Genomic DNA, 26,516 nt, shown 5'->3' on the forward strand with positions numbered 1-26,516 from the left:
ACAAACACTGCTGACTCCTCTTCAAAGGCTGCACTTGAAGAAGAGCCCAATGAGAACGGCTTTTAGCTTATCATATGGAAAAAGAGCTGTTTCTCGGTGCTAAGAATACATACTGCATGGCGGACAGATTACAATGTCTTGTAAATTCCTTTAAATTTGACTAAGTATTACTATAGGTTGAGCTAATAGTTGAATAAACGCTCTGAAAGCAATGCTGTGAATTTTTTCAAGTATCACAGCTAAACAACCTTCCTTATATCTGCCCTAGTCACCCAACACTGTATTTAGAGCTAATTCCTAGGTCCCCTTACCCTTACAGAGAACCCCTCAGAACCAGGTTTTGTGAAGGGCATTCTTTTTTTAAGAAACATTCAACATTACAAATACGAAAGGAGGTCACATATGTTTGGGGCCTTGAAGGGTAGGTATCATTAGCTCTGCAGGAAATCCACCTCTGATCAGACAATAAGCCACATGTCCCACCCCTCAGGACAATTTAGCTCATGTTTACTGCTGATTTCACATTGCTATGCAGACCACAAAGTTCGCTACTTTAGACAGAAAAGCAAACTTGACGAATAGATGAGCATGTAGAAACGGTTTTGAAAGAAAAAAAGTAGAGCTAAGTACCTTTCCCAACGTACAATGCAAAATAAGCAAAGAACATATATTTGAGCCCAATATAATGCTGTAAATTATTATATAGGATAGGGTCAGGTAAAACTTTTTTCTGGATCGGATATCAGACTGAGTTAAGGGAAATGAAGCAGGTGGTAAAAATCTGTTACACTGTAGTCAATTTACAGTCCCAAAGACTCTGTTCCACCACATACTTACCCATTCTCATCAAATGACTGGGCTGAACTGGGCTTATAATCCACAAACCAACTCATAACAGCTCAGTGCTATCACATGAAAGCTGGGAAGACATCTGGGTTCAAGTTACAGAACTTGTGCAAATACTGACCTCACAGGACACCACAGGCAAGATAAGCCATCTCTCGCCCAAAGTGACTTTTCATTTCTCATCATAGCAATCTTTCTACTTCATATGCTTCACAGATCTTTCTCTGCTTTCCCTCTCTAAAAAACCTCTCCTCTACTTTTCTCACTAGATTCTGGATCCCATTCCCTCCTGCTTAATGAATAACTTTTCTCCAGTTGTTGGCTCTCAAACGTCGTTTGGGGCTCAAGACCCTTTATATTTTTAAAAATTATTGGATCCAAAAGAGTTTTTGTATATGCGGGTTATATCTATTTATATTTACCATGTTAGAAAATAAAACAAAAATTTTTAGTATTTATTTATTAATTTAGATATAATAAACTCATTACATATTAATATATTTTATAAAAATAACTATTTTCTAAAACAAAAAAAAGAGCAGCACTGTCTCATGGTTTTGTGAATCTGTGAAGATTAGTAGAAGACAGCTAGATTCTCATATTTGCCTCTGTATTCATCTGTTACAATATGTTGTTTTGGTTAAAGTTTTTGAAAAAAATCCAGCTTCCCGGAGACATATTATTGGAAAGGGGAATATTTTAAGAGCCCATTTGGATCACTGTGCATATTCTTAATACTACACTAAAAATCAACAAGTAAAATTTCTTAAAGGTTAGTTGCAACGTGAAATCTAAAACCCTATCTAAGAATGTTTCATACTCTGTAAAGTTAACCATCGGTCTATCTTGCACTTCGAATGGCTTTTATCCCTGCATAATTTTGGAACATCCTATACTAGAAAATACTGGTTCACTGAGTTATGCATATCCTCCTAACATTGACACATTTCATTCTACAATATTAAAAAAAAAAACCCACCCACACATTCATTAGTATCACTACCAATATTATCAAAAAAGTCATTTAAGTATTGAGACGCTAGCAAACTCATAGTGGTAGATACAAATTTTCCAAACTGCTGATTTTCAGTTGAAAGCTCAAATTTCATCATTGACAATAAACACTGACAGTTGTTTTCCTTAAAGTGACAGGCTTTTACTTCATTCATTTTCAAGAAAATATCTATGAAATACCCAAGTCTGAAAACAATAGCTTTTCTGGCAGTCATTCTTTCAAGTAAAAATAATATTCCATGATAAAAGCAGTTCATAACCGAAACAATTGTCTAAGGGCTTTTCCTCAAGAAAACTCCAGTGGGCATCAGAAGTAGAATAGCAGGGAGATTACCAGGAGAAGGAAGGGAGGGGATAACAGAGGGGGAAAGGAACCATGAGAGACTATGGACTCCAGGAAACAAACTGAGGGTTTTGGAGGGCAGGGGGGTGGGGGGATGGGTTAGCCCTGTGATGGGTATTAAGGAGGGCATGTATTGCATGGAGCACTAGGTGTTACACGCAAACAATGAATCATGAAACACTACATCAAAAACTAAGGATGTACTGTATGGTGACTAACATATCATAATAATTTAAAAAATTGAAAAAAAAGTGCTTAATGTATATTTCCAATTTTGTCACACAGAATATGAAAAGGATATTCTTAAATGGAACTGGAATTTTTTCCCCCATTACAACTATGTGACAATGATGACTACACTAACTAATAGTATAATTTGGTGCCTTCATCTTGATTTGCACTAAGGCACCTGCAGTTTTACCTACCCGTGGCTTTGCATCACTAGTGTAAATGTCAACTCAGTGGAAAAGGCAAAGAAACATCACAACAGCCACGAGGGCGAAGCAACATAAATATCCATGGACAGATAAATAAACGAAATGCAGTGTATACACAAAATGGAGTATTATTCAGCCTTAAAAGAGAGGGAAACTTTGTCACATGCTATAATATGGGTGAACCTTGAGAATATCATGCTAAATAAAACAAGCCAGTCACTAAAAGACAAATCATGCTAAATAAAACAAGCCAATCACTAAAAGACAAATACTGTATGGTTCCACTTATATGAGAGTAAAGCAGCCATAATCATCAAAACAGAAAACAGAATAGCGGCTACCAGGGGTTGGCGTGGGGAGGGAGAAGAGGGAAGCCGTTGTTCAATGGGCATAGAATTCAGATTTGCAAGATGAACAAGTTCTGGAGCTGAATTAACAATGTGAATATCGTTAACACCACTGAACTGTATACTTAAAAGTGGTTGAGATGGTAAATTTTATGTTATGTGTTTCTTAGCAATTAAAAAAAGAGCAATTAACATCTTAGTAGATATTATGAAAACAGTTTTGGCCTAATTTTGACCTCATAGACCCTATGAAAAAGTCTCAGGAACTCCCAAGGGTCAGTAAACACTTGACAACCACTGCTCTAACCTTCTTTTTCTCTGGAACATCCATCTGCTTCTCTACCTATTTCTCCCCCTTCCCTTCTTTGACATGGCTTCCCAGTTCTTAAGAAGCCTCCACTCGACAATGTGACTCTTGTAATATTCACAATGATTTGAAAAGGCCGCCTCCTTCTGTCTTAAAATGTGGAGTGTCATTATTCCCTCTAAGCAGCTTGTTTATATTCCGGTATGAGCCCCTAAGACTTCTTTCATATTTGTTTGTTCCATCTCTGCACTTAGACTATCAGTTTCTCAAGTGCCAACACCTTATCTGCAGTATCTCCAAACTGTCACAGTGTTCCTCACATTTCTCTGATATGTATCAACCAGTACTGACTCGTTTGGTCCTAAGATCTCACAACATAGAGCTGTGTGTTTGTTAACTCCTCTATGTCTTTGTTAGCTGTCTAGCTATACATACTCAAAATCAACTGGTCTCCTTCTCAGAAAGTTCCAATGGCTTTTCAAAGCATCCTGTCATCCTCCTGGGTTCCTGTCAAGATAAGCAGCTCTAATCTGGGTGCAAGTCAACTTTGCTTTCTCTTCTCTTAGAAGTCTCCCTGTGTGCATTGGCAGAAAAAATGTCAGCTGACCTTTGAATACAAGAGTGAAAGCTAGGACCAGACAGCATGTATGTTACACTTCCCACTTGAGTCTTTGCCCAATGGTTGCAGTCAGCAGGAAGCCTCCATCTTTCTCATTATGCATACAAATGACTAACTGAAGAACAATTTTCCCTTTTGGGGAGTAATAATAACACCTCTTTCTGAAACTTTAACCTCTAATGATCTAATCAGGCTTCTTACACTTTGCAAACACCTGAGGGTCTTCCTCTGTCCAGGCTCCTGACATGAATGATCAATGGTCCTTTCTTGGATGTTTTCATTTGTGATTTGCCGCCCTGGACTTAGCCATCATGATCAATTACTTGCATTGCTGGACTCTCCTGCTTTGCTGATATTACACTAAATTAATCCCCAAAGAGGACCTAAAGTCCAAGAGAAAAGTTCCAAAAGCTATGGAATCCCTCACATCCACTTTCCCAGGAAAGATCTGACTCACTATCACACATATTTAACCCCCCTACATACATACACACACTGTTTCTATTTGAGAAACCTGATTTCCCTCTAATTACTGCTGGGTGAATGAAAAGAAAATTACTCACATATACATTACCCAAGGTAAAACTGGAAGACAGTGGCTTTCACTGCCATTACCCTGAAAACAACATTAGGGCAGTAACTGACCAAATCATTACCCAGCTTACAATCAACACTAAATATACCACTTCTAGAGTTCAAATAGAACGCAGTGATGCACCAAGAGTCCATTAAAGCAACCCCCCTCAGGATGGAGCTACCAGCTTTTTGCTGAATGTCATCATACTCTTTCAACTCCATTCAAGGCTCAGAACCAAATATAATGACTTTATAGGGAAGGTAGCTGTGCATGACTGATGATAGTAACACATGTGGAGGAAAGCATCTTGAAGATTATTGCTTATCTCCTAACAAGATCAATCAGAGCAGTCAGGAGCATTTATAATTGGAAGCTCTGCTTATAAACACTATAAACACCATTAAAGAACAAGTAAGTGAATAAATGAATAAATGTCAAAGAATGCAGGTAAATGCCTTCAGTTTCACCAGGAAAAATCTCTGAATTGTTCTATTATACATAAGAAACCTTAACTTCATCTGCTTATCTTAAAGTTTATCATTTTTATCCTAACTAAAAGTAATGTCTCTTTTCAACTTGCTTTAAACAGAACTGAAACTCCTAAGAAAGGCCAGCTCTGAGCCCACTGCTGACGCAGAACCTCTTATTCACAGTTATACCCAGATGACAAAGGAACATGAAAGCACCACCTTTCTTTCGGGAGGGGGAGGAACAGAAGGAGAGGGAGAGAGGGAATCTTAAGCAGGCTCCACGCCCAGTGCGGAGCCTGACTTGGGGCTCGATCTCATGACCCTGAGCCAAAATCAAGAGTTGGATGCTTAACTGACTGAGCCACCCAGGAGCTTTGGCACCACATTTCAACAGCTACCAAGATATTCTTCAGAACAAAAGTCCACCAGATAAAAATTTCCTCTCTAATGAAGACAGTAGTGAGGCTACAAAAAAGTGAATACTACTAAACATTGAGGTTTAGAAGAAATTCATTGAATATACAGAACATTTAAGTAAGAACAGTTTACTATTTGTCTTGCACTGTATATACGTATACGTGCTAAAAGTGCCCCTTATGCTGAAAATTATTAATAAACTTTAACAATTTACCTAGGGCTAAAACTTTCCAACAGAACTCTCTGCTATGATGGAAATATTCCCCATCTGTCCAATAGGATAGCCACTAGCCACATGTGGCCAGTGAGTTGCAGAAATGTGACTAGTGCAAGTAAGGAACTGAATTTATTTTGTTTTAATTAATTTAAACTTAAATTAGCCACTGTGGCAAGTGGCTACCCTATTGGATACCACACCGTAAACAATAATATTTGTCGAATAAGTGAACAGATGAATGAATAAATAAATGTAAAATACGGATTAGTCTGATGAAGCTGTTGGAGCACTACTTACATGGCACACGCCAGATAAAGAGTTGATTCAAACACACATCTAAGAAAAATTATTCTTAAAAATAGCTTTGCTGTGCGTGTAGGGATAGAGGGTATCTGGGAAACCTTTGTACTTCTGCTCAGTTTAGCTGTGAACCTAAAACTGCTCTAAAAAACAGTCTCTTAAAAACAGCTCTGGATTCTATCCTTACTGATACCTCATCACTCTCTAAATTTATCTTTTCTTAAATTCTAGTTCTGATGCAGACCTCCTGCTTTCTTCTTCCTGAAGCAATGTGGGTACATGTTCATAATAAACAAACAAATACAATAACTCTTCAGTTTTAAAACTATGGAGGGAAAATCCTTATGCAGGCTTCTAAAATCCTGGGTCACATTGCCTCAGAAGAGATATGTTAAGTTCCACCAATGGCTGAAAAAAATTCGAATTAAAATATTTTTTCAATACCAACTACTAATATAATTTCATCATGCGAATTGGAACAACTTAAGTTGGAAAGAATATGACTATATTACATGCCTATAATAAAAAAAATCTCAACCATAAGCACTTGTCCTATTTTATTATAAACATGTTGAACTAAAGTATTTCCATCAATTCCTAGTTATTTGCTTAATCATCTTATCATCAGCTAGTGCTCACCAGTGTTTAAGCAACAGCAGCAACCAGGAAGAAAAAAATTCTGGAAGGAGTATTTTAAATGCAGATAACGCTGCCCATTATCCTCAGTGTATATCTACAGGGCAGAAAATGGAATTAGAGGACAGAAAAATCAAGATTATTTCAAATAAAAGACTCTCTCCTGCCTCACTGTCAAGATGTCAGCATATTATTTATTGACAACTGACATCAGTGTGCCCACATCTAATGACCAGCATACCCTTCCTACTACCACCATCTAATTTTCTGTTTACCTACTGTGTTCTGAGACAAGACAGAACCAAGCTAATTCAACACAGTGTGTAAAATAAAAGCAAACAGGTTCTATGGGAAAGACTATCTTATCAGTAAAGTACACGAGCTTTTAGTTCATGAACTTAATGATATCAACTAAAGTTACACATGGGCCTCTTCTGATTAATTTCTGATTCTCGACTGTGTACAGTTCCTGATTCTACACAGATGTACATAAACGATTATCTCATTGGGAAATAATTCTTCCTTCACATCAGCCTCCCTAACTAGATCATGAACTCCACTGAGTTCAGGAGCCACGTTTTATTCATCTTTGTACCTTAGTATCTACAACAGTGTCAAGCACCCAGCAAGCTCTCAATGAATGTTTGTTTCCGAAATGACTCACAGGGGCTGCCATGAGTGAAATGTAATGATATACAGTAATTTGTGGCAATATGCACATAACCTTTCGTTAAAGAACAGGAGCTCTAGGCTATATGGCTGCTGGCTGCTCAACCAGAGCATTACAGGATGTCAGGACTTTGATAAGATAATCACACAGGCACAGTGTATTCCTTAGCGCTGCAGCTACGTTGCTGCAATTAAGTCAGCTTCAGTATTTATCAGATCTGGCCACTTGGGGTATAGCGGTAGAGGAGAATATCAGATCGCTCTACCTCCCACATATTCCTCAAATGCATTTACTTCTCTCCATTATCGCTGCTTCCACCCAAGTTCAGGCGACCATCATCTCTACTGGAGTATTCTAGTTCATCTCCCTCCCTTCGTGTTTACTCCCCTCTAATCCCCTCTAATTCATTCTCCACAATGCCACTAAAGTGAGCTTTAAAAACAAATTCCAATCATATCACTCTTCAAAGCCTTTCAAAGCCTTCCTTCTGCCCTGAAGATAATGTCTAAACCCTCTCAGATGACTTAACAGGCTCAGCCCGATTTACCTCTCCAGCCACACAGCTCACCACTCACTCCCTATCTTTATTCTCACCATATTAACCCACAGAGGATTCCATAATTAGACCATGATGTCTTCCGGTGGAAAACTGTGCTCAGGTGTGTCAAGAAAATCTCAATAAGCATTAAAAAAAACTGAAATTACGGATTTAGTTCTCTGAAGCTAACAGGCTGCTATGGTCAACTGCTGACAACTACAGTCATCTAAACAAATGTTCTTTCTTCAGAAAGAAAGAATGAAAAATACAAATGAAAAGTGCTGCTAGAGGAAAGGAAAGGTTGGAAACATAAACTTCTTGAGAAAAGGTACCAAAGTCTCCATGTCCTGGTGCCTATTATTATCCAGCACATAGTGGTTGCTCAATAAATGCTTGCTGAATGAATGAATGACCAAAATGAAGTGGAAATAAGAAATTCTGGGGCCAGAACAACCCAGAGATATTCAGGGGAATGGTCACGTGTCACAATTCTGACCAGAACAGACTGAAAGAAAGGGTTGCCGGGGGTTTCCAGGAAGGGCCTTCTTCATTCTTACACAAGAGCATAGAAGGCTTGTTTCTCTCCAGCAGGACATGAGTGAGGATGCATGTAGCCCCTACTGGCTACTGGCTGCTATTTCACAACCATTCAACAAGTTGACGCTGTGGAAAAGAGAGACAGATTCTCATCCTGACAGCCAACGTTGAACTTATGGTCCCTTTACCCCTGGACTTCTAGTTATGTGAGCCAATAAACTTTCTTTTTATTTAAGTCAGTTGGACCGTCACTTGCAGCCCAAAGTCTCCTCATACTGAGAAGCAACAAAGAGAAAGTCATGTTGATGATGAACACAACATGTCATCATTTCATTTTATAGCCTAATCACAAACTAACCTCAAAAAACAACAGCAAAATGAATCATTGTTATAAAGGAATACAGATCTTCCATATAACTGTTAAGGCACTGAAACTAAATCAAATAATTCAGATATATCCTCTGTAAAGAAAAAAGAGGTATTCCGCTCTCACTGAATGGAATTAACAGATTAGATTTATAAAAGAAAATACTAGTGAACTGGAAGACACAGCATATAAAATATCCAGAAAGAAACACAGAGAGAAAAAAGACTGGAAAAATAAAATGAATGAGCCGTGAGAAAGCTTTACATGGTTCAATATATATGTGATTGGAGACACTAAAGGAGAAGTGGAAGAGGTCAAGAAAAAATATTTGAAGAAATAATGGTCAAAATTTTTCTGAATTTGATTAAAAAGCATAAATCCATAGATTCAAGAATCAACAAATCACAAGCAAAAGAATCATGAAGAAAACTACACCAAGGCACATCATAATTGAATTGATTAAAACCAGAGATAAAATGTAAGAAGCAACCAGAAGAAACACACATGATGTACAGAGAACAAATCTAAGAATTACAGCAGACTTCTCCTCAGAAAGAATGCAATTCAGAAGACAGTGAAGCATCATTTCTAAAGTAATAAAAGAAAAAGAAAAAAAAATCAACCTAGAGCTCCATACCCAATGAATATTTTCAAAGGAATGCAAAATTACTTTTTCAGTCATAAAAGTTGAAAGAACTCACCAACTACATACTCACACTACCAGAAATGTTAAAGGAATTCCTTTAGGCAAAATGAACATATAACAGATGGAAATATGAACTACAGTACAAGAGAATGAAGAGGCCCAGAAATGGGAAATATACCAGCCTTTATTTTTGAAATCTCTTTAAAAGACAAATGTTTAAAGCAAAAATAATAAGAATATATGGTGGAGTTTATAACATATGTAGAAGGAAAATGTTTAACAATAGCAAAAACACCCAGGGGAAGAGATAAAGAGGTATGCGGGAAGAGGAATTATATTACTTCAAGGTAGTCTATGATAAGTTAAAAATGTATACTATAAGGGCGCCTGGGTGGCTCAGCCATTAAGCGTCTGCCTTCGGCTCTGGTCATGATCCCAGGGTTCTGGGATCGAACCCCACATCGGGTTCCCTACTCGGCGGGAAGCCTGCTTCTCCCTCTCACACTCCCTTTGCTTGTGTTCCCTCTCTTGCTGTCTCTCTCTGTCAAATAAATGAATAAAATCTTTTTTTTAAAAAAAATGTATGCTATAAACCCTAAGCCCTAAAGCAACCACTATAAAAAAATTAAAAAATTTAAAAACCCAGAGTTATATCTACTCAGCCAACAAAAGACATAATATGGAATATTAAAAATGTGAACTCAATTCAAAAGAAGGGAGAAGAAGAGGAAAAACAGAGGACAGATGTGACAAGCAGAAAACAAACAGCAAGACGGATTTAAGCCTAAGCATAATCAATAATCACATAAAATGCAAATAACCTAAACACTTCAAATAAAAGGCTGATATTGTCAGACTGGATAAAAAGCAGTTACTTATAAAAAGACTGGATAGATAGAAAACATAAAGACATAAAGGCTAAAACGAAAAGGATGGGAAAGCAACTATAATGATAACATTAATCAAAAGAAAGCTGAAGTAATTATATTAATACCAGATCAGATTTCAGAGCAAAGAATATAATCAAGGATAAAAAAAGCCATTTAATAATGATAAAAGGGTTCATTCATCAAGAATACATAACAAACTTAAACATTTATGCATCCAATAAGTCAGCCCACCAAAACAAGAATATAGAAAGATGCCTTTCATGGTTAAAATGCACCATCAGCATTCCTGAATCAAAAGTGAACATCGCCAAAATGGGACTTAAGATCTTTATGTAATAAATGGCATGCAATTCTACAAATAAAAGTGCAGTATTCCCCAAAAGGGTCAAAGGTAGTAGTGTGTTAAATGTCAAAATATTTTATGACTTCAATGTCAAGTCTGTTCAAAGTGATCTAAAGCTGACTCACCTTTCATATTGCCTATCTCGTGGTAATGAAGCACCCCAATGTCGAAAGTCCATGATTAACATAAGTAAAAGGAGACAGGATACGAAAAAGAGTCCTAGGAATGCCACCCGCTGACGTGGAAATGGGCTCACTGTGGGCACAGTGAAGTACCAGGAGGCTGGGCAGAGGTAGGAAAAACTGATCCTGAAATGAGACAAACATTATTAGTAAGAAAAGTCTCTACAGTTGAGTGCTTAAAAGGGGTTTTTTAACTGGATTAAAGCCCTTCCTAATAAAGGCAAAATTTTATGTCGCCAGAAGTCTATAAATGTTCTCTTAGTCTCAAACTTTAGAAAAGAACCTATATGGTTCATGGTGCTTCTATAAACAGAAAAGCCCTATCTGCTCTCTTCCAAATGTCTGCACTTTTGGGTGTAATTCAAAGAATTAATCTCATGTTTATGAAAAGATCACCAGTCTCCCTGGTCAACCTTGTAACATTGTAGAATCAAAGCAACCACAACACTCCCATCAAGAATGATGTAAAAAAAATGGGGGCGCCTGGGTGGCGCAGTCGTTAAAGCGTCTGCCTTCGGCTCAGGGCGTGATCCTGGCGTTCCGGGATCGAGTCCCACATCGGGCTCCTCCGTTGGGAGCCTGCTTCTTCCTCTCCCACTCCCCCTGCTGTGTTCCCTCTCTCGCTGGCTGTCTCTCTGTCACATAAATAAATAAAATCTTTAAAAAAAAAAAAAAAAAAAGAATGATGTAAAAAAAATGGAGAGTCAGAATATTTATCCAATGAATTTTTAAAAATATTTTAATAAGTAATATGTGCACATGGTAAGAAAAAAAATCAGTTTGAAAGAACATATAGTGGAAAATGACCCTTTTGCCTTCACCCATCATTTCCCACTCAAAGGCAACCACTGGTACCCAATTCCTATGTATTTTCCCAGGGATATTGCATGTTTACAAAAGCATAAATGTATATCATATATGACAATATACATATGTGTATCGCCAGTCCTCTGGTTGTACACCATACCTACTGCTCTGCAGCTTTCCCCACTTACTCTATTTGACAACTGTTCCATTTGATACATATTGATCCACATTAATCTTTTCTGAAAGTTTCAGAGCATCGCAATGTATGGATACACATATTCAACTATGAAGTTCATTTTCCATATTGATTCAAAGGACCTCACCCTATTTTGAAAGTCCATTAAAAAAAAATCTTTGTTTAACCTCCTCAAAAAGCACGTAGCCTCACTCAAATGGAAATCTGAAAGCACATTACATTTTAGCACTTTTCAGATCTCAGCAAGCACTCACTCCATCACCCTGGGGTTACGTGCCAGAGACTACAGTTGCGTCTGCCTTCAAAAAAAAAAAAAAAAAAAAGTCACTTTGATCTTTGCATCCATCCGACCAAGCTGCAAAGTCCAGAAGCAGCACTAGGGCAAACCTCACTTGTAAAAACATCCCAGGGCTCCTCCTGCCACCCCCAACTGAGCCCCAAGCTGAGGAGAAAATGTGCAGCCTTACCTAGCCATGGGATTCCTTCAGTGGTCTCAGCGCCTGTCACCTCCTTTTCTTTTTGCCCTGAGAAAATGGTCTCCTTGTCTCAGGCATCTCCTAAGTCTGCAGCCTGTTAAGAGTTCGTTGGGTTTCAGGCTCACCTCCAGCAGTGCCCAGGGGGAAGGCCAAGGCGCCCACCCACTCCAGCTGCATCCGCTTTCCTTCCCGGGGCCCAGCTGACGCTAAGCCGACTCCCCGGGAGCCAGGCGTTCTCGAGGCACCGGCTCTCCCCAGGTGGCGGGGTGGGGGTACCCACTTCCCCTCCCCGCCTAGCCCAGCTCCGCGGCCCTCCCGCGCTCGCACTCACAGGTCCAGCGGCCCGCAGGCTCCCTCCGCAACGTTTCGCTCCGTCCAGAGCGCTTCCCCCCGGCCTTTAGCCCAGCCGGAAAGAGGCCTGGGCGGGCGGCGGCGCCACGTCCCCAAGGAAACCGCAGGGAGCCAATGACTGACGGCAGACCGGCAGAGAGGGGCCCATCCTCCACCCAGCCCGGGCCGCCGGCGAACTAGCTCCGCCGGCTGCACGTTCGTTCTCCAGAGCGGCCAATCCCCAAGAGCGTTTGGCCTCTAATGCCCGCCCCGGGATTTCGAGTGCGTCCAATCCGGAAGGGCGTCGTGCCGCAGCTCCGCCTGGACGGGCCCGCGGTAGGCGCTCAGGTGAGCAGTGCGAAGCGGGGCAAGGGTGCCCTGCGCCGGCTGCCCTCTCGGCGGCGCGATTTCTCTGCTGGCTGCTTGCTAGGCTGCCGCTTACAGAACTGAGCGGCCCCGGGGGGTGAGTGTTAGAGTGGCCGCGAGAGAAGTGCATCCCTTGCCCACAACCTATCAGAGATATTGTGTCCCCAGCCCTGATCGCCAGAATCAAACCTTCCCTAGAGCCTCCCAGACTTATGCCCCGGCTTCCTTGTCTGTTCTGTTAGAGAAACATTAACGGGGGGCAATATCGTTTACCCCGAAGCGCTTATAGCTATTCGTTCAAGGTTCATTGAATGTCTACTGTGTGCCGGACGTGAGCCGCTGTGTCCCTGCCTTCCCAGACCTTACAGTAATACATACAAAGGTAATGTTTCCTTAATGTTTTTCTTCCTTGCTTAAGCCAGCCGTTTCTCTCATTTCAGGAGGGAGCCATTTGGACAGGATAAAGTCCAAGTCCTTACAAACGTGGCACATACATGGCGACCCAGGACCCGCCCATGCAGCATCTTCTGTTGCCCCTCACCTCCCTTACTATGCTTCTACAAGCACATCTGTGGCTTCTGCCCTCTTAGGCTTTCTTCATTCCGCCTCCTCCACCCTTCCATCTGCCTTGAATAGCCTTCCCTTCTCGGCCTCTTAGCCAAGCCAACTCATACTCATTCCTTACCGCTTAGCTTAGGGGTCACCTCCCCTGAAGACTTACTTGACCTACAACCCCGTCATATATGCCTGTTGTTTCACTTACCATATTGAATTACAATTTATGTGTCTGTCTGTCGCAGTCAACAGAATATGCTTGAGGGCAGGGACTGTCTGCTTCCACAGCAATGCCAGGTACTGTCTGGAGCATACAATGCAGCTAATGTATGATAAATAAGTGAATGAATGTAGAAATAAATGAAGACCGCCCAAATGAGATTAAAAAAAAAAAAAAAGAGCTATCTGTTCTACACCAGCTGTATAAAGGCAGTCAACCACTAACACTTACATCTGGCAGAGACCTAGACTGTCAGGGGAATGGGAAAGCTTAAACTGGAGGGAAGAAAAAAAAAAGGAAGGCTTCATGTATGCTCTGATTTGAGAGTATTAGCATAGGGAAGCTGGCAGTGGGCTTACAAGGAGCAGGGCGTCTTATATGATTGTTTGTGGGGAGACTATTTGGCTTTCTCTGGTTGGTCCTGAGTTAGAAGGCAGGGAAGCTCATAGTCAGTGACCAGTAGTGAGAGCTCTAGGCTGATTGCTGTAGAGGTCATGGGTCACAATTCTAACCATCATATATGGTCTGACATTGTCCAGTTTACATATTCAGGCTCTCCCGACTATTGTTCTTTTCCCCTCTCTTCTCCTCCCAGTCTGGGTGGGCTTCCTAACTTACTTTTCCATCGATTCTCAGTGTTCTTTTCTTCTTTGTCCTTCAATCCTTGCTCTGCTTCAGGTGTTATATTTTATCTGGGCCCCCAAAAATCACATAGGGTAGAATAGTTGCGTAAAGTTAGGATTAACTACAAGATTATACAAATATCAGGTGTTTATATAATTCCAGAGCCCAGTTCAGGTAGTCATGGGAAAACACAACAAATGTTTTGGAGTATATATATTTTTTAATTCTTGAGGTTGCTTGCCAACTGTGCAGTTCTGTCTAACCTATGTATATTTCAAACTCCAGTGGTCCACTAAACGGATGTTTTGGAGTGGAAATAGAATTCCTACTTACGTTTTAAATAGTACTTAATTCATTGATTTATTAACTATATTAACTTAGAGCTTGAAGGTGCATTGAAATATCTTCTAACTTACATTTCATAACTATACTGTTATAAAACAGAAAAGAAACCCATGTTTTAATCTAAACACCTAATTATACTTTCTTTGTCCATTGCATTTGGATAATACTTTCTTCAATAAGTCCATATGCATTCAGGAATTTGTAAAACATGATTCTTTCCAAAAGCCTGCAATGCTTATCTGATTAACATCTCACAGGGCTGAGTTCTGAGGTTTCCAGTCAGGAGGCCAAAAAAAGTAGGTTGAGATCATTTCCCCATCTCATTTGCTGTAAGTCTCAACATGTCGAAACAAATTACAGAAATCCATATTTCAAAACCTGTCTTTAACTGCTTTTCAAAGCCTTTTCAAAGACAATGTAATTGTCTACAATTACATTTACAATTTTCTCAAGAAGTCCTCAACTCTACCCAGCTCTGAACAAAATCAGCCATAGCAGCCCCATACTCGGTATCAGTTGTCTGTATCACTTTATTTCCCCCAGATCTCCTTCATTCCACACTCCATCCTGCCTTAACCTCTAAAGCAGTTGAAGTACTGTGGTCTTCACTCTTCTTTCCAAGTTTACTCACCTCCCTTCGTGTGCCTTGTAGGCACGTCCTTGTCCATGACAAAACTCATTGTCTTGCCACTCTTAACTTTATCCATCCTAACCTCCTCCATTCATATTCCCAGCTTTGGTCAACTACCCCGTGATTCACTCAAGAAGAAATTTGCAAGTCATTTTAGAATCTCTTCCTTCTACTTCCTTTCTGCTGTAGGGGAGCAAAATTTGCCACCCCCAAATGGGTCTCTTTTGCATGTGGATTATTTTAGGCTGATTATTTTAAACAAACAGAAGGCTCAGGAAGGCTCTTTCAAAATCCTCCCCTAACTGCCTATAAGAATTTGGGTAGAGGACAGTCTCCAGGAAGGGAGCTAGCACCACAAATAACTACAGTATAGTATGAACTAGGTTTGACAGACAGGGAAGAACTCAGCAAAGTCTGTTTATTAAAATTCCTCTCTGTGTCCCATTTTTTCTGTATGGATCAGCAAACATTTGTTTACCAAACATTTACTCTTTTTCATCTTCCTGTGAATTGTCCTCCTTCCCTTTGAAGTCCTAGCTCAGAATGGCATATAAGCCTCAATTGCCTGACTTCCTGTAGGCCTCTTAGTCTCATGGAACTCCCATCTGTATGTAATTAAATTTGATTTTCTCCTGTTAATCTGTCTCATGTCAATTTAATTCTTAGATCAACCAAGAGAATCTTGACGGGCATAGAAAATATTTTCCTTCCCAACACCTATTTCATCCAGTTAGTTACTAGTTGTTCTTAATTCAAGTTTCTAAAATCCTTTCCAAAATCTTCTGATGAAACCTTCTAGCTGGTAACCCTACCTCCAGACTCATGCCCCTCCTTAGTGTCCCTCCATTCTGATATAGTGAAATATAATTATGCTAATTCCTGTTTTAACATCCTCGTGGATCCCCATCCCAATCGGATATAGTTCAGATTCCTTGGTATGGTGTGGGAGATTCTGCTGACTGCCTACCCAAAAAGCCAACAATCTGTCTTCCACCTTTACTGTATCCCAATTTTATTCTTATAACCACACTGCTATGCTTGGCCATATGCTTAAAGAGTGCTAGGCTCCAACCCCAGCCCCAGAGAGTAAACTGTGATTGGTCTAAGTCAATCATGGTGTCCTGCTCCCTAACCAAATATTGAGCTGGGGCATATGACGCAATTCTAGCCAATGATACTGAAGGAAAGCCAGCTGTTGGGAGGAATGGGAGGAAGGGGGGAAGCATTTCTGGGAGAGGTTTCATCCAACTTAAAAAGAGTATAAAAAGTTTACATAATGAGTGTAAGAAGAGAAAGCCCCTTTTCTGCCTCCAGAAATAATCTTAAGGATATGATGCCTGGAGATGCTGTAGTCCTCTTACAACCATAGGGTGGGGGAGTCAGGGTGTGGGGGTGCGGGGAAGCCTAGCAATAACAGAATAGAAATACAGAAAAATTCTGGATCCTTGATAACATCATTAACATCAGTGCTAACTTAACCAACCCAGGAGCAGCCCTACCTATGGACTTATTATTTGAGATACTAAATTCATTACTGCTCTCATTTTTAAGTCCGTTGAAGCAGGTAGTTCTGTCACCTGTACTCTCCTAACTGATACATGTGGCTTCCAGTGCCTGATATGATCTAGCCCCCAACATCCTCTGAGCTCCCCAACATGTATTCTCACCCACAACCCTGACATATTTACAGTTCTCAGAATTAGGCCTTCTCTTCCCTCTGAGCCTTTGTACTTGCTATTACTTCTGCATAAATGACTTTCTTTCACTTCTTTACCAAATGAACTCCTGCTTATCCTTCCAAACTCAACTCACACATCACCTGTGAGCTCCCCTAGTCTGCCTAGGTGCTTCTTTTTCTCTGCTCTTGTAGCACTTAACTCATGTATGCTTCTATTAGGGCAAGAATAATTGTTTGAAAAGCTGGCAGCTTTGTGAGTGGACCAGGTACCAGTTGGCCTGGAAGGAAAAAGAATAGCTAGGTTTTGAACCTTGATGGGTATGTTTGGTCAAGGAAAGTGGGATCCCTGGGCTTAGCCTCAGTGGAAGAAGTTTAGACCAAGAAGACTGATTGCTCTGCCTAATAAAATACAGGATTTTGAGCATTCCCTCTAGAGCCTGGTAAGACAAAAAGACATGAAGGAAAAGAGGGACCTATACAAGGTGCTAGCAGGCAAGACTATAGAGAACACCACATGAGAGAGTTCCTGCATTATTTTTCTACAGTTGCATCACACATAACCCCAAAACTTGTCAGCTTAAAACAACAATAAGCATTATTATCTCCCAGTTCCCGTGGGTCAGGAGTTTGGGAGCAGCTCTGCTCAGGGTCTTTCATTAGATTGCAGTAAAGATGTCAGCTGGGGTTGTCTGACATCTTAACTGGGGCTAAAGGATATACTTCTAAGATGGCATGCTTGCACGCCTAGCAAGTGGATACTGCCTGTCGGTGGGAGGCCACAGTTCCTTTTCACATCATGGACTCTCCCAGGAATGCTTGAGTGTCTTCATGATATGGCAGCTGGCTTCTCCCAGAGCCATCTGAGAACAAGCACCAGGTGAAAACTCTATCCCTTTTATTTCCTAGCCTCAGAGGTCACACATCTTCACTTCTGCCACATATTATTTGTTAAAAGCCAGTCACTAACTCTCATCCCACTTTCAAGGGGATGGCAATTAGGCTTCACGTTTTGAAGGGAGAAGTATCAATTTGCAGACATTTTTATTTTTTATTTTATTTTTTTAAAGATTTTTAGTTATTTATTTGACAGAGAGACAGCCAGCGAGAGAGGGAACAGAAGCAGGGGGAGTGGGAGAGGAAGCAGGCTCCCAGCGGAGCAGGGAGCCCGATGTGGGGCTCGATCCCAGGACGCTGGGATCACACCCTAGGCTGAAGGAAGACGCTTAACGAATGAGCCACCCAGGTGCCCCTGCAGACATTTTTTAATCACCACAGTCCATAAGGTAAAGTGGTCAGGGAAATTTCAGATAATAGTATTGACTTCTAGGGTTCAGTTTTGAGTTCTGTGCTATGTTATAATCCTCTCCACAACACCATACCTTCAGTAAAAGTCTGAAAACGTATAGCTGGCTTGGTAGATGGCTTTGAGAAGAAGTTTAATGCGTGGAAGTTTCCTGTGCTAGAGGATAAATGTACTGTTCAGGTGGATGCAGAAGAAAAAGAAGATGTCAACAGTTGTGCTGAGTGTTTGTCTCTCTCAAATGCCAGGATTGAGGAATATAAAAAAGAGCTGGAGAAGATGAAGAACATAATTCCATTTGATCAGATGACCATTGAGGACCTGAACGAAGTCTTCCCAGAAACCAAATTAGACAAGAAGAAGTACCTCTATTGGCCTCACAAGCCAATTGAAAATTTATAAACTTGAGTTGGGGAGAAAGCTCTGACCCTCGTGTTATAAATGCTGGACATTAAAAATAATTATATGATAGAAAAGCAAGCAAACAATTCTTCCAATGATAAGTGGAAGAAATATTTAGATACTTAACAAAAAAGATATACAGATAGCAAATAAACACATGAGATATTCAACATCATTAGTGATGAGGAACATGCAGATTAAATAGACAAAGAGGGTATGTGGGTAGCTCAGTCAGTTAAGCGTTTGCCTTTGGCTCAGGTCATGATCCCAGGGTCCTGGGATCAAGCCCCACATCGGGCTCCCTGCTCAATGGGAGCCTGCTTCTCCCTCTCCTGCTCCCCATGCTTGTGTTCCCTCTCTCTGTCTGTATCTCTCTGTCAGGAAAATAAAATCTTTAAAAAAAAAAAAAACTGTGAAACTACAAGGAGATGCTACTACATCCCGAATAGAATGGCTAGAATGAAAAAGACAGTAATTTGCCAAGAATGTGGTACCATGTGCTGCGATGTCATAAGGACCCTTAGCAGCTCTCTGGAGAAGCCCAAGTGGAGAGGAACTGAGGCCTCCTGCCATCAGGCAGTATCAACTTGACAGTTGTGTGAGTGAGTCATCGTGGAAGTGGATTCTCCAGCCCCAGTCAAGCCTTCATGTAACTGCAGCCCCTGCTGACATCTTGACTGGCACTTCATGAGATACGCCAACCCCTAACCATTCACCTAAACCACTATCATATATATCACCTGCAGAAACTGATAATAAATGTTTATTGCTGTTTTAAGCCACTATGTTTTATAGTAATTTTTTTAAAAAGATTTTATTTATTTATTTGAGACACAGAGGGAAAGCGTACAAGCAGGGGGAACAACGGACAGAGGGAGAGGGAAAAACAGGCTCCCCCTGGAGCAGGGAGCCCCATGCAGGGCTCAATCCCAGGACCCTGGTATCATGACCCGAGCCAAAGGCAGACGCTCAATTGACTGAGCCACCCAGGTGCCCCTGTTTTATAGTAATTTGTCACAGAGCAGTAGATAACTAATCTACAACCGCATAGGATTAAAAGAAATAATATATACGTTGGCTGGCACATAGTAAGCCCTTCATAAAAGTTGGCTGTTATCATTGTTGTTGTGTAATGCATACATGGTTTTTTTTTTTTTTTCACGAGCAACTGCAAGTTTCTTGCAAAGGAGGACTTCAGTTCATTCCTTTTTTTTTTTCTTTTTGCACTCTCTGCCTCTCCTCATCCTTCTTAGCCCCTCAGCACAGTGCTGGGCACACATACAGGAGAAGCCCAGTAAGTAACTCAAAGGGAGGCAATGAAATCCAAAGGTGAAACAGTTTTACCTTTGTCACTATAAGGATAATTTTCCACTACATAAAATATTTGATTTACCCCAGGCATTTACATTAACTAATGTAAATGCCTGGGCTTTTTAATGTTAGTTTGTAATGAGTAAGCTATAAAGGCAAGGAAGACTAAGGGGTGAAGAGAAAAGATTTGATTAATTAAAAGGAGATAAGAAACGAGCATCGAATAAGGCAGAAGACCAGGTAAGAGGGTCAGGGATGTGCCTGTATAAAAAAGAGTAAAAAAATGGGAATTGCACCCAGAGGACAGCCAGGAAAATCACACTGATACATCAGGGCTTCGGGGTTCATGGGTTGGAGACCCACAGCTGCGGCCATAATTTGTTGTTTGTTGGTAATCATGTTGTTCTTATTTTCAGTAATGTTTGTTGCCTCCATAACTGTAGCTAGTTACTTTGAGAATATATGCCATATTTATAAAGGATTCAATACCACAGAGCATTAAAAATACATCCTGTCTACTTAGATAAATAACCCAAGCCTCATCTCCTACTGATAGCTTATCTTCTTTGTATGTCACGGACAACAGACCATTACATTCTTTGATAATATTCAAGGGAAGTTTTGTAATTCCAGCCACTTTACTTAAGAAATTAAAGATACTTAAATCTACTGTTTATGATATGAAGTTCATACAATAATTGAGGACACATATGACATGGACCTGAAGTAAGGATATTATTGTTCGGAGAAAAGCAGGCTTATTTGTGAGATATTTAGAGCACATTTCGTGCTCTAGTCTAGCAAAGGACCGTGACTGGTCATGGTTTCGTGGTCAGCAGTTAGGTGACATATTGCCAGCGATATCTGTCATAGCTGGAAGGGTGGTCAAAAAGGAAAAACAGGTAATAATAATTGTAATGATAGTAATAGTGATCAACCTTTGTCAGGTTCTAACTACATGACTGATATTAGAGTAACAGCTTTATTCTTTTTCTGATAGAATCCTGAAACAATCCAAGAAAACACATGCTACTATCATTTTACGGATGAGGTAACTGAAGCTTAGGTCAAGTTATGGAACTTCAGCTTCTCCTTATTTTCTGACAGTCATGACCAAGGTAAAGTCAGGATGAGTCAGAGATAAGGCTCTTGTTTCTAACTTTAAAAAAAAAATCATTTTAACTAACTCTATTTTGGTGGTTTATTACCTTGATCTAGAAAGACAGCAGACTGTGGTTAAGTTTTCAGACCAGTGTTTGAAGCTTGGTTTCATCACTTACTAACTATGTGGCCTTGAAGAAGTTATATTCATTTAAGCTCATTTTCTTATCCATAAAATAAGAATAATGACTCAACTTCCAGGGTTGCTGCCCTCAATCTTTCTTTGAAGCCAAAGTGACCTTTCCAAAGCACAAAATTGACCATGTTATCTCACTTCAACCTAAAATTCCACAATGGGATCCCATTTTTCGTAAGATATACACTGATTCCCTTAACATGACTTCAGAGCCTCCCATGGTGTGGCCCCCACTCGCTCCCAGACTTATCTCAAAACTATGCTTCCCCTAGCCCTGAATCACTGGCCCAATCCTCTCATGACAGGACTTTTGCAATATGGTGTTCTCCTTGTCCAGAAGGCTTTGCCTCCCTTACGCCCTTTACCACCCCCATCTGACTTAGCTTAATTAACTGTCCATATCTTTAAGATCTTATTTCAAAGGTGATTTTTTAATAAACTCTTACAAAGTAGTGACACGGGCTTTTTCCAGTCCTGGCTCCTGAACTCACTGTAGGGCCTTCCAAGAGTGCTTCCCAAAATTAATGCCAAGATTAGGACAGGGATGAGTTTTGCTAGCACCCTGTAAGGTGGTGTCCCTGGTTACAATTGCCAGGACACTGGGAGGGTTAGGCCTTGGTTTGGAGGGAGGCAGTGAAAGAACTGGAACTCACTGGATGAGTTATTGCCACCACTCAAGGGGAGACATAGTAGCTCAGGCCCAAGATCCTTCAATGTCTCTTAATCAAATAAATGTTACCAAGTACTTACAGAGTTTGAAGTACAATGCTATTCTGAAGATATAAAGGTGCAGGGGGAAAAAGAAAGTAAAAAGATGCTCCCTGCCCTGATGGGGCTTACCATCTACTAGTAATACAGACGTTAATGAAATAATTTTCTAAACATATGCAAAATTATAACTAAGCTCTACAAAGTAGAGGACCTGAAGCATGTGATGGGGGAACTGATCACTCTGGGACATCAGGGAAATAATGACTGAACTGGAATCTGAAAACAATTGTTTTCAGTAAGTAAGGGGTGCCTGGGTGGCTCAGTCGGTTAAGCATCTGACTCTTGGTCTGAGCTCGGGTCTTGATCTTGGAGTCATGAGTTTGGGCTCCGAGTTGGGCTCCATGCTGGGTGGACAGCCTACTTTAAAAAAAAAAGTAAAATTTTATTGTCCTGTACCTCTTAATAGATGGATGGGGCTTTTAGAACATTTTAGATTACATCATGGATCATTAGATGACTGCCATCTCTTGATAGAGTGGGATGGAGTGCATCACCAATTCTTGTCCTATTTTTTGTTATTATAGGTAAGTACCAAGTAACCTTTTTATACAAATAAGTGAATACAAGACAAAACAAAAACAAATAAGTGAATGAATGGAGTTTTGCCAAATGTTTGTCACAATTTTTCCATCTCCTTAAATTTTGTTAAAGAATTAGGAACCGTCTCATTTGCAAAAGGATGTGTTACTCATTTAAGTAATCATTGTTTCAGTCTCTGGAAGCGACACCAAAGTCAAGTGACTATTAGTTGTTCTTGTTCCTCTCTCACTTAAAGCTATTCTGGTTTTGGAGCCAAACCCCACAAAACTGGTTGTGTTTCATAATTTTTCTTGTTGATTGTAAACAAAGACCTATTTCAATTATTTAGGTCATATTAAAGTAACTTAAGGAGACCTTTCAGATGGGTAGAAATTGGTATAGTAAAAATATTATATACAGGTTTGTAATTTCAAGATTTAAACAGTTTAAAATTACACATTTGACAGAATTGGAAGAACATGTCACTATCTGAGAAGGAGATATTCTAATTAACTGAAATGGTTTCCTCACATTCAAGACATTATATCTTGAATTATGTTTGGGGTACAGTTTGTTTTACCAGGTACATAAGTAGATGCTATTTAGAGTGCAGTTTTAGGGGCTCCTGGGTGGCTCAGTCAGTTAAGCATCTGACTCTTGATTTCAGCTCAGGTCATGATCCAGGGTCATGATCTTAGGGTCCTGAGATAGAGCCCCATGTCTGCTTGAGGTTTTCTTTCTCTCCCTCTGCTTCTCCCCCTGCTCATGCCCCCCCTTCTCTCTCTCAAATAAATAAATAAATAAAATCTTAAAAAAAAAATAAGGGTGCAGTTTTACTTTGTGGAAATAAACAGCAAAAAAGAAGAAAAGGTATTATATGATTAACTGGTAGGTGCAGGGCTTACAAAAAGGTGTAAAAATAATTGTTTGGGGGCATTATTTCCAGAATTTACGTGTTCCTGTCAAAGTAAAAAGGATATGCTAGGAATGTATAAATGAGGATGAAAATGAGTGGCAGTAAGGAGACTGGTGCCCAGTAAGAGTGACTACGATATTTTCTTCCTGTGTCTGTTTCAGCTCAATTTGAATATCAATTGAACAGAAACTTTCTACTAGACAAGAAACAGTGAAGCAAAGTAATTTTTCTGGATTTTTGCCTGTGAGTCAGAGGTGAGATTATGTTTGTTCCTTAGATCGAAGTTAGTAATGTTCCTTGTTTTGGATTTTTTTCTTTCACAAACAAGATCCTTTAGGAGAAACTTTAAGAGACAAGAATGGTGAGAAACTTTAAGAGACAAGACAGTAACTACCCCCCCAAAATAGATGTGCAAAGGGTTACCGTTTATTGCTTAAAGGATGATGAAACTGGAGTCCAAAAGAAGATACTCTTCAGCGTCTCTCGATTAGACCTCCTGGTGTGTTAAGAACAGCTTTATTGAGATATAATTTATACACCATAAAATTCACCCAGTTCAGTGGGTTTTAGTACATTCACAGGATTGTGCAACCGTCACAGTATAAATTCAAAACATTTTCATCAACCAAAAAGAATCTTTGTACCATGAACAATTGCTGCTCAGATCTCTCACTTTTGTCTGAGGTAGATTCTCTTCAAGTTGATGTAGGGCGACCTAGGAATTGTATGACTGGCATAGAGCTGCTGTTTGGAGTTACAGAGGCACAAACACTCGAGAGGAAAATGAGGGCCTAGTTTATTCAGCTCATCTGTGGCGTGCTAGCCAATCTTGCCTTTTTACAATTGAGGTGAAAGTCATGTAACATAAAATTAACCATCTTAAAGTGAACAGTTCGGTGGCATTTAGTGTATTCACAATGTTGTGCAACCAACACCTTTACCTAGTTCCAAACCATTTCATCACCCCCAAAAGGTGATGTACCCTGTGCCCATTAAGCACCTTCTCCTATCTCATCACCCCCACCCCCCACTGCAGGCCTTGGTAACCACCAATCTGCATTCTGTCTCTACAGAGCCACCTCTTCGGGATATTTCACAGAAGTGGCTTCTTTCAGTTCACATATTTTCGCGGTTCATTCACATGGTAGTATTTAGCACTCCTTCAGTCCTTTCTATAGCTGAATTCTAGTCATCTTGTGCATGTACACAAGCTGTTTCTCTAGTCTTCTGTTGATGGACACTTAAGACTGTTGCCACCTTTTGCCTCTGTGAAAAGTGCTGCTATAAACAGGCGTGTGCATGTACTTGTTTAAGTCCTTCTTTTCAATATGCCTAGAAGTGGAATTGCTGGGTCATATGGTAACTCTACATTTAACTTTTTGAGGAACCGCTAAACTATTTTCCACAGTGGCTGAACCATTTTACAGTCCTAGCAGCGATGTGTGAGGATTCCAATTTCTCCACATCCTTGTCAACATGTATTTTCTGCGTTTTTGATTATAGCCAGCCCAGTGGGTGTGAAATGGTATAGCCAATAATCTGTTGACAAAAGAAAATGAATATGTTTTTGGTACAAGCCTGAATAAATATTCAAGAAAAAACAAAATATGAATTTACTTTTGACATATTTCCTTTTACTTGAAGGCTTGATGTTGATCTGTGAAAATAAAACAGGACTTTCCCTATACTTCTAGAAATTATGCAAAATATAAAATTGAGACCAAAGTTGAGACATGAGTAAATGAAGAGCTTCACTCAGCTTTCTTTTTTCTGACTAGAGAGGGAGGACTGCACTTTGTAGCACAATTATTACCTCCCAGCATACATTTTTATAAATCTTGAATATCCCTGTCCCAAGATAAATAGATAAGACACAGATCTTACCAGAACTGTGTCAACTGAATGAAATAAGGCACTGCTACCTTTAACATTTAATTATGCTCTTTTTGCTTTATTCTAAGGGAAATCTCCCTCAGAAACAACATATTCTTTGATAATAGGGGTTCGAATAGGTGATGTGGTTAAATTAAAAACCCATCACTCCACTGTACAGTATGTATGTACACCAAATATCCCACAATGACCAAAATATCCATTTCTAAAGCCATGTTTTGCCCTAATCGAAATATATTTAAGTCAGAGAAAGACATGAAATCTACAGTTGTACCTTGATTGAAGGGGGCCTTGCTAGCACCAGGATCGCTCAGCTCCCTGGAGGTTTGTATGTCCCAGGGCAATGAACTGTAACAAGATGGATAGGAGAAGGCACACTTCCTTCATAAGGTGGGAGGACAGACTAAGAAACAGAAGGAAGGAAAGGAGATATGCCTCAAACGCTTTCTCAGATGAATTTTAGTAAAGATGCCGAAGACAGGAATAATAAATTGATTCCCTTGAAACTGTTCCCAAACACCCCTTGCAACACCCTTTTGTACACATTCTCTAGCTGTAAACTGCTCAAACACATAATGTATTCTTATCCTTTCTGTCCTCACTGATTGCCCCTCTCTGAATTCCTACAGCTCTTAGAGTCTACTCTTTATAATTTAGGAATCAATCTCATTCTATAGAATACATGTACCTCATATGGTCATGTGGGATGACAGTTCAGGGAAAGAGAGTAATGGTCATGTAAGCTGGAAGGAGTCTTGTTTTGGACCTTCAAGAATGAGAATTTTGATAAGAACAAGGGGTGAAATGCATTCTAGGGATGAAGAGGTGTCAGTTAGGATATAAATCTGATACTGGAACAAAGATTCAGACTAACAGCAACTGTTAAAACAAGTTCTCTCATGTACCAGAACATGAGTAGTCCAAAGGTACTACTGTTACTGCCCATAAGGCAGCAGGTTTCTTCTACCTTTTGCTCTGCTGCCTCAAGTATGGGCCTTGTCTCATGGCCAAAAATGGTTGACATCTTCTGAGGGGGTCTGTATTCTAAATGACAAGAAGGGAGAACATAGGAAAAAATACTCAGAGAACATTGTCTTTCCTTTTATTTATTTTTTAAATTTATTTGAGAAAGAGTGAGATAGAGTATGAGCTGGGGGGAGGGGTAGAGGGACAAGC

General features: G+C 40.0%; 1 protein-coding gene across 1 annotated transcript in view; it reads right to left on the bottom strand.

Annotated features, from left to right (window-relative positions):
- Nucleotides 1–12,694, bottom strand: part of ENTPD7 (ectonucleoside triphosphate diphosphohydrolase 7) — a 50,459-nt gene extending 37,765 nt beyond the window's left edge. The window contains exons 1-3 of the mRNA XM_045784380.2: nt 12,514–12,694; nt 12,174–12,276; nt 10,647–10,829 (exon numbers count right to left, since the gene is read on the bottom strand). Of these exons, the coding sequence (XP_045640336.2) occupies nt 10,647–10,829; nt 12,174–12,181 (191 nt within the window). The 5' untranslated portion in view covers nt 12,182–12,276; nt 12,514–12,694. The remainder of the gene's footprint in view (nt 1–10,646; nt 10,830–12,173; nt 12,277–12,513) is intronic.
- Nucleotides 12,695–26,516: the final 13,822 nt, after the last annotated feature.

The sequence above is a fragment of the Ursus americanus genome, chromosome 6 (assembly GCF_024610735.1).
Source record: "Ursus americanus isolate L20-20 chromosome 6, mUrsAme1.1.p, whole genome shotgun sequence".
NCBI classification, from domain to species: domain Eukaryota; kingdom Metazoa; phylum Chordata; class Mammalia; order Carnivora; family Ursidae; genus Ursus; species Ursus americanus.